Source organism: Eupeodes corollae, chromosome 1, assembly GCF_945859685.1.
Source record: "Eupeodes corollae chromosome 1, idEupCoro1.1, whole genome shotgun sequence".
Lineage (NCBI taxonomy): Eukaryota > Metazoa > Arthropoda > Insecta > Diptera > Syrphidae > Eupeodes > Eupeodes corollae.
In genome coordinates, this window is record NC_079147.1 from 33,383,028 (window position 1) to 33,392,613 (window position 9,586).

The 9,586-nt window shown below is 34.4% G+C and overlaps 1 protein-coding gene across 1 annotated transcript; it reads right to left on the minus strand.

Annotated features, from left to right (window-relative positions):
• Window positions 1-6,757: 6,757 nt before the first annotated feature.
• On the minus strand, window positions 6,758-8,773 carry LOC129953932 (uncharacterized protein K02A2.6-like). Its single transcript, XM_056067479.1, has 2 exons — window positions 8,314-8,773; window positions 6,758-8,142 (listed from the first exon to the last, which is right to left on the minus strand). The coding sequence occupies exons 1-2, from the start codon at window positions 8,771-8,773 to the stop codon at window positions 6,758-6,760; spliced, it is 1,845 nt and encodes a 614-aa protein (XP_055923454.1).
• Between the last annotated feature and the right edge of the window lie 813 nt (window positions 8,774-9,586).

The window sequence follows — 9,586 nt, forward strand, 5'->3', positions numbered from 1 at the left end:
GAGAAGGCTAAAAGCTTCACATTTAAATAAACAACATATTTTAAGATCCTACAAAATCTTGGAGAATTAAATTAATTGAGAAATAACTTAAATGCTGGAAAGATATCAATGATTTTTTGGACAAGGGAGAACTAAGAAAACTAATACCTTTCAACCTCATGCCACACCGAAATGATCCACCACTTAGTTTCGAGTATAGTTTATAGTTGAATGCTATAATTAGATTAGTTCCGAGTTCCAACCCAAAACTGTATTAAAAGTAATTACCTTAAGACCCAATGTGAACCCATTGCTTCAGATGCAACCCAAGCCGATCGATTGGTAGCCATTAAAATGTAACTAATTTGTTTGACTCTTTTTATACCTATCAAAGTTTTCAAAGTTCAACTTTTATCGTTCACATATTTTAGTTAAGTTTCATTTCAATGTCAACTTTTTATTTTACCTGGCAACATCTTAGTCCTCAATGAATTTTAAAACTCATCCTCTTTTATCAGCCATTTACTGCCTGGGATATAATTTGGTTAAACGAGGAAGTTCCTTTATCCTGAATGTGCCCGAACTGGGTGCATGGTTGGTTCCAGGATGAATGCTTGTTGTTTCATCATTTCGCATTTGTTTGTGTCATAAAGGTCGATGATGGTGTATACGTTACGTATTTCGTATCCAATGTTGCTTATGTTGATGTTTATCCTTACATCAACCTTCCTCCGTTGTCCTTCCATTTCGATGGAAAGTGAATATTGTTTCCGTTCCAACTCAATACACATCCTATATCTGTCTTTCGTCCCTTCATCTATATATCATCAATACGTGTATGCATTGCATATATCCTTGCACCATAAAGGATCTGTTAAATAGAGTCCCATCATAGTCCGGATGGACTTGCACTTGTTCCATATGAAAACGAGGAAAGTTGTAAATGTAATATGCATCTGATGATGGTTTCATACATATATACGAGTCCTTTACCTTACAGAAAACAAGTTAGACCTTATGCAACTCACTATACATAGTCACTGTAGTCACTTCACACACCACCAAACAAATACTTATTTCCTTCGTTCCATGGAGGTGCAAGGACATAGGTAGTTCTTTGGTCCTTTGATATCCAAATTGAGGTGCCCCCAGGTAAGATATCAGCAAGCATCATCTCTCTATTGTTTCTCCAAATACGGTATGGAATTTCATAAATATAGAAGTAATGTGAAAAGTAAGAATACTGTGATGGTAAAGTTTATTAATAGGGATGCTTTTGTTTGTTTTGAGCAAAAGGTGACTACGATATAAGATGAAATTGTTCTTATTTTGGTCCTTTTGTCGGGTATACTGATGGTTTTAGATTTTATCATATTTGATGTGTATTTTATTAGCAAGAATATCTTTTGAATTATATGTTTAACTTGTGTCATAAAGACACGCAACTTTGGCAAATTGGTTTGTTGACAATGTACCTAAATGATGGTGATATAGATTTCAGTTATATGAGATTATGTGGAAGTTCTATTCTAAAATGGGAAAGTTAAAAGGTTTTGAAAGTAATTGAAGGTAAACAAAATGGGATATAATTTATGAATAATGTTCAGAACATATAGTATAGGGTATTTCTTTAAATGCTTCCTATGAATTTCTACTCACGAATTTAGAAAGATGTCTCAATGGTAACCGGTAGCAAATATACCGAACCAGATGTTCAAGCCCATCATAGGCCAAGCTTTTAATCGAATCCTCCTCCTCGAAAATGACTTCCTCCACTGGCTTCCACGCAATGCTCTTTTAAAGTTGTACCTTAAAAGTAATAGGATATTGTTTAAAATATTTCTTACCATTGAAATAGCGCTTTCGTTCCCTGTACTTCAACTTCTGACAATTAGGTTGCCACTCTTTATCCCAAGTAGACCAAACACAATTTTCCAAATATCTTGGTTCGCTTTAGGTCTTTTCGCATAAATTTGAAATCTCATAGCGCCCAAAACAATTTGTTTAAATTTTTGTTGTACGATTTGGGCGTATTGCCGAACCCATGGGCGTTAAATATTTGTTGGGTTCTATTACATTTTAAATAAAAAAATCGTTCGGTCTTACTGACCAATAAAATAACGTCAAAATACTAAAAATGTCAGATTGCCCAAAAACTTTTTCAGAAGAGATTGGCACAAAGCCTAAAATCAATCATAGCGCCCAATTTACTTATTGACATATCGCTGAAAAGATGCTATGTGTTTCAACATTTTTGTATTCTGATAAAATATTTGTTTATTTATTTTAGGCACTACGACATTTTGATTTTTACATGACAATTACTAAGGCAAAAGGGCAAACTCTATAAGCAGCGGGTTGAACCTAGAAAAGAAAAGTTACAGCTAGTATTTATATATTTTTGGTAGAAATTAAAGTTCAAATCTCTTTCAAAAGCTTCTGACTCTTTGTTTTACTTTGGCTAAACTTTTTTTACCTTCTGGCCAATAATGCAATACAAAAAGTTCAAGCAAAAAATAAAACTAATAAAAGAAAGCAATCTTTACGCCTCCAATACCTATACCCAAGTTCTAAATTGGTATCAAATCTTGAATGTAAATTCTTCAAAGCTTGTATTCAATTTACCTAGAATAGAGGTAGAGGCAGAGGTATTGAGTATAAAGGATCAAAAGTTCTCTTTTTCAAAACAGAAAACCAAACACTGGAATGAAATTTACCCACACCGAAATTGAAACTTCGTACCGTACATAAGGATATTGGCTACCTGATGAAAGTAGCATTTTTCAACATTTTATTGGGTTCAATAAGGATATAGGTAGAAGCACGTGAAATGTGAAAATAAAAAGAAAAACATTTTAATGTTGCACGAGAGAAACAGAAAAAACGTCTACGAGAGCAACGACGGAAAACGTCCCAACAAACGATTTTAATTTCGTTGATCCTTTCTGCGTGTTTGCCAAGAGTGTTGCGTTTTATTTTCTTCCTTTGGACTTGAAGTTTTCTTTCTTCATTTCTATCCTGTTTTATAATATGTATGTATTTTTTTGTATTATTTGTTTAATGCACCACTATGATGAAAAAGAAAAAAAAGTATTCCTTTTCACGCTTGTGCATCTTCAAAGTGGGTAAATTCCATTTCGCCTCAAGGAGCTGCTTCGTATGCATTAGCATACCCTTTGGCATAATCGTCCACTTATTCGATTCGATTTTATGTTTGATTGAACAATTTTTCACTTTACGTTATTTTTGAGACGATGATGATGCGGAAGGAGATGAAGACGATGACGACGAAGATGATGAGGATGTCGAAGAAGTTAAATGGTTTCATTAGGTTGAAGGCACGGGCTTATATTATAGAGAAATCATTTCTTTATATACAATAAATATTAAGCTTCATCTGAGGTTAGGTTTTTTATTCCTCAAAGAGTTGTTTTCACACGTTCTTGATTGGCTATTAAATCAAAATAAATATCTTTTCTCTTTACAAATTTGTTTGGTTAATTCTTCACTGAAAAAGGGCAATGAAAATATCAAACGACGAAACAGTAACAGTGTAACATTCAACCAGAGATAGAAGTTTCTTTTTTGTAGCAGAATGGAAAATAAATGTGCTGCCCAAATACATATTGACAATCATCGATAGCCGTCTTGAATTTTTTTTAAAAATAAGCGCACACTCAAGGGCATAATACTATCCATAGTGTGAACCTAAGAAAGGCAGAGAGGGGTTGAAAGGAGGTGAAGGTGCACATTGGTTTTGAATTTCTGAATATCTTATCAGATCTTATGATGGTTGTATTACCAATCAAACTCAATGCTCTACGGTCAATACTGTTCAAGAGGCTTAAGTAAGTTGCAGGAGCAATAACCCAGATATGGGAAGTATACTTACGCTTTGGACGCCTCTTGTAGATAACAGCCAGATCAGGAGTTGAGTTGCATCGCCTTAGAAAATCCAAACATCTTTTGGCGACATCGTGTATGGGATCGTTCCACAAAAAGTTATTCGTGATACTCCTACCGAGAATATCGAGATGTTCAGAGTCCTCGATGCAAGTGCCATCTATGGATAATGGCAAGGAGGATGTATCTCGGTTTTACGATACAAGACAGCATTGTGTTTTTAAAGCATTAAATTCGACCGGTTTTTTATTCCCCATTTAAAAATGCTGTGTTTAATTCGGAATTTATTGAGTGTTAAGTTCTACTTTTTATGAAATAAAACTTAAACTTCGTATTATTTTTCGTTTATTCAAGTAATAATTGTTAGCTTAGGAATAGGTATATATATAAGTATAATAAAAGGGTTTAATGAGATACTTATTTAGAGGCGTGTGATCGGCTTGACTTACTGATGAAGAAGAGATTCACTTTAAGCTTTTTCAAGCTGATCCCAGCCATGAGAAAAGAGAAAGGAAGAAAAGGAAAGAAGTCATTTTATAACACTTCACTTTTGTTAACAAAACAGGGTTGGCTTAAGGCCGTTTATAACAACTCTCCCCTTCTTAAAAAAAAAGAAACTTCTTTCATTTTGTTCCCTTTACAAAAATTCTAATTCAATATTTTTTCTTAGTACTTGTTTTAAATTCAGATACAAATCTTTGAGGTATTTTTCTTTCTCTTTTAGATCTTCGTAATTCAGTATCAGTATCTTTATTCTCTTCTGTTACAGAGCTTTTGTTACAATTTTCAGAAGATTTATTTTGATTTGGACAACATATATCATTATTCTTTTTATCTAATTCATTTACATTAACGTCTGATAAAAAAATTTTATTTTTTGTAGTGGAACATTTAATTTGGTTTTGATGTACATATTTTATCAAACCGTTCACTTTTATCAAATATCTTAAGTTACTTAAAACATCCATTACTTGGGCTGGTATCCAGCGGACAAAATGTTTGAATGGATTTTGATACAAAATTATATCACCTTTATTAAATTTATTTTTTACAATTTTAACTTGTTCTTGTATTTTTTCTTTACTAGAATAATTTTTAAATTCACAAAATTTGTTATTAAAATCAAAATTTTCTTTATACTTATTATTTATTAATTCTAAAGTAGACCTAGGTTTATATGAAAAAAGCATTTGCGATGGACTTTTAGATGTAGATGTGGACGGCATATTTCTATCATTATATAAAAAGTTTTCAATTTTATTTTGCAGTGAAGTTGTGTTATTTTTATCCAAACAAAATTTAACCAAGACATTTTTCACAGACTGAACTCCACGCTCAGCCAACCCATTAGACTGTGGGTGGTATATTGGAGATTTAAGAACTTCTATGTTTTTATTTTTGAAAAATGTTATGAACCGATAAGAATTGAACGGAGGACCGTTATCGGATACTAATTGTTTTGGATAGCCAAAAATTCGAAAAGTTTTATCAAGTGCATTAAGTGTTTTTAAAACATCTGTTGAGCCCATTAGATGTATGTCCTTGAATTTACTGTGGGCGTCAACAATAATTAAGAAGGTTTTGCATTGGAAATAAAAAAAATCGATGTGAACTCGCTCAAATGGAAAATGCGTTTCAGGCCATTTTGTAATGACAACTTCTTTTTTAACGTTTCCAGTTAAGGTGCAACTTTGACAACTTTTAACGAATGCATCAATGTCTTTGTCGATAAGTGGCCACCACACATATGAACGAGCTAGCATTTTCATTCGATTAATGCCACAGTGGTTTTCGTGTAGCAATTTTAGACAAGAATTCTTTAGACATTTCGGAATTGTAATCCGGTTTCTATAAAACAAACACTGGTTCTCTGTAGATAAATTATTTAGTACTTTTTTAAACAGGTTAGACGAACATTCATTTTTATAATCATTATCATGCACTACTTTATACACGTCTGTAAGTTCATCATCATGAGACATGTGCTGTCGAATGACGGACACATTTAACATAGGACTCTCCCATTCAGAAAAATAATTTATCGGTATTTGTTCAACATCGGTATTTTTGTTTAATGGTAACCTAGATAAGGCATCCGCAGGTGCCAATGACTTTCCTTTACGATACTTTATATCATAAGAGTATGATGACAATATTATGCTCCACCTTTGAAGCCTAGATACCGATACCGCTGAATTATTTTTCTTTGGACTGAAAATTTCCTGCAAAGCCTGATGGTCCGTACATAAAGTAAATTTTTGACCATAAATGTAAATATGGAACTTTTTTATTGCAAAAATTATAGCTAAGGCTTCGCGGTGAAGCTGCGAATAGTTTTGTTCGGCTTCATTAAGTGTGCTAGACACGAACATTACTGGTTTTTCAGCACCGTTGACTCTATGTAAGAGCACGGCACCCACCCCATAAGGTGAAGCGTCCGTTGCTACCACAATTGGTTTATTTGGGTCATATAGCTCCAATAAACTCTCACTAGTGAGAAAATGTTTACTTTTTTCAAAAGTTTCTTGGCAATCTGAAGTCCAATTGAATTTTTGGTTACCTAGAAGGTTGTAAAGCGGACGTAATTTAGACGACAAATTTGGAATATATTTTGAATAAAAATTCAATAACCCGAGATACGACTGTAGTTGCTTAAGGTTCGTAGGTGATGGGGCTTTAAGAATAGCTTCGAGTTTTTCTGGGTTTGGGCATATACCCTTACCTGAAATGACATGACCAAGATATTTCACAGATGAAACTAAAAATTTAGACTTTTCGACATTGATTTTAATATTGTGTTCACTAAGACGTGACAAAACCAGAAGCAATTTTTTGTAACATTCGTCTTTTGTCTTCCCTCCGATGATTATATCATCTAAGTAACAAAATACACCCTTAATTCCAAGCAACACTCTGTCCATGATGGATTGAAAAATTGAAGGTGCGCAAGCACACCGTATGGAAGACGTGTATAACCCAGAAGTCCTATGAGAGTATTTATCACTAAAAGTTCTTTACAATTTTCATCCACCGATAGTTGTTGATAAGCTCCCCTTAAATCAATGACACAAAAAACTTCACAATCGGCTAACTCCGCGAATATTTCATCCATTTTCGGTAATGGGTAGTGTTGCATTAAAATGCATTTGTTGATGGTCACTTTGCAGTCCATGCAAATCCTTAATTCACCATTAGCTTTAGGCACTATTACGATAGGGGTAGCCCATCGGCTAAATTTAATTGGTTCTAAGATCTTTTCATCTACAAGCCGATTAAGCTCAGCCTTTACCCTATCCCTTAACTTGAATGGAACACTATATGCACAATGGAAAATTGGTTTTTGAACACCATCTAACACAATATTTGCGGTAAAACCTTTAATAGGGTCTTTATTCTGGCTGTCAACAATGCTTGGATAATTTTCCTGAATTGAATTTAAAATTGGGCACACAACTTCACTTCTTATATTATTCATACCTGTTACACTTTCTGTAAAGATTTTGCGCCAGTTAGGGAATAAAACATCCTGAAAATCTCTTCCCAATAAGGGTTTCCTTGGCCAACCTCCTTTGACAACTATTATTTCACAATTCCAACATCCACTTCCAAACTCCACCATAACGCTCATAATACCTAATTCTTCAATTTTATTACCTAAAACAGTACACAAATTATTACATGACTTTTTTAACTGAACATTAGAAAAATAATCATAATATTGTTTTTCTGACATAATAGTTACCGCTGCTTCGGAATCGATCTCAAAACTGGTTCTAACGTTGTTGATAAGCAAAGAGCATTCTGCTGGCTCTGACATAATAGTTACCGCTGCTCCGGAATCGATCTCAAAACTGGTTCTAACGTTGTTGATAAGCAAAGAGCATTCTGCTGGCTCTGGGTGATGACTGCTAGCTCTGGGTGACTGATTGCTGGCCTTGGGTGACTGATTGCTGGCTCTGGGTGACTTTTCTTCCTCCGCACTGACGATATTAATTCCGACTTTTTGAAGACTTTGTGCTTTTCTATATCTGCAGACTCTGGATGTGTGACCAACTTTGTGGCATGTAAAGCACTCCCAATTGTCTCTCTTTGCTGGACAGTTTTCTTGCTGATGGTTATTTCCACACCGATGACAAGACTTTTGCGACGACGAAGGCAGTTTCCTCCTTCGATTTTTTTCGTAACTTCCACCAGACGTTGGATGCTGTGTACTTGATGGATGACGGGCAACTGTTTGTTTAGGCAAATAATTTGCAGGCACTTTTGATGGCACGTGTTTGTTGTATTTTTGTTGAAAGCCTGCTTGTATATTTTGTTGTGAATGTAAGGATTTTGTTGTTTTTTGAGAAAGTTCCATATTTAATGCCTTCGTGGTGTATTGCTCAAAAGTGAGGTTATCCTCGCTTAACAAGGCTTGCTGAATTCTTTCACATGTTAATCCCACTATAAAACGATCACTCAGTACATCGTCCAACATTTTAATTTTGTACTTGTGCACATCTTCTTTAGCCTTTTCTGGAATGATGTCGCCAAAATTACAGAACTGCGCCTGAGCTTTAAGACGCACAATGAACTCGTTAATAGGCTCACCGTCTTCTTGCTTAAGCTTGTTAAATTTATATCGTTCTGCTCGTTTATTATGCTTGGGAGCAAAATGAGCACGTAGCAGCGAAATAAGTTCTTCGAATGTTTTTGCACTGGGCAAATCTGGAACAGTTAGTGATATTAGGAGCTCGTGAATTTCAGCTCCTGCGATGGTGATAAAAAGTGGAGTAAGTGTTTCTTCTTCTTTTATATCGTTGACTTTAATAAATTGACGCACCCGATCTTCATACGCCAAAAAATTTCCACCACTCACAAATGGTTCAACATAGCCGATTAATCTCGACATTTCTTTTTATGTGGTTTGATTTACAGACGTGGACTTTTTAACTTATGTGTGACTTACACATCAAGTCGACTTTTTAACTTCGGTTTGACTTACACACGTGGACTTTTTAACCTCGTCGCCAATTGTTAAGTTCTACTTTTTATGAAATAAAACTTAAACTTCGTATTATTTTTCGTTTATTCAAGTAATAATTGTTAGCTTAGGAATAGGTATATATATAAGTATAATAAAAGGGTTTAATGAGATACTTATTTAGAGGCGTGTGATCGGCTTGACTTACTGATGAAGAAGAGATTCACTTTAAGCTTTTTCAAGCTGATCCCAGCCATGAGAAAAGAGAAAGGAAGAAAAGGAAAGAAGTCATTTTATAACACTTCACTTTTGTTAACAAAACAGGGTTGGCTTAAGGCCGTTTATAACATTGAGCTTATTATATTTTGTCGTTGCAGTTCCAGATCCGAAGAAGAGGTATGTGAATCTCAAAACAAATATAAAAAGTTAAGAGCACTATCGTCAGCGAAATAATGTATTGGATTAGAAGTTGCAGACATGAGATCATTAATAAAAATGGGAAAGAGTGTTGGGGATAGAACAGAGCCCTGTGGTATACCAGCATTTATTTTGTGATTTTCAGACTTGAATCTATCCAATACAACTTGTATTGAATAATTTAAAAGGTAATTACTAATAGAATGAAGAAGGGATTCATGAAAACCAAAAGCAAGCATTTTCGATAAGAGAGCCTGATGCCAAACTTACTTTCTCCCAAGCGATGTAAAGACTTGCTTCACTGTTCTGTGAGATGAGCCATGA

Coding starts and splice junctions, on each gene's coding strand:
- LOC129953932 (XM_056067479.1), bottom strand. CDS start 8,773: ATGTCGAGATTAATCGGCTATGTTGAACCATTTGTGAGTGGTGGAAAT. Junction 8,143..8,313: donor TTTTATAGTGGGATTAACAT/GTGAAAGAATTC, acceptor TGCCATCAAAAG/TGCCTGCAAATTATTTGCCT.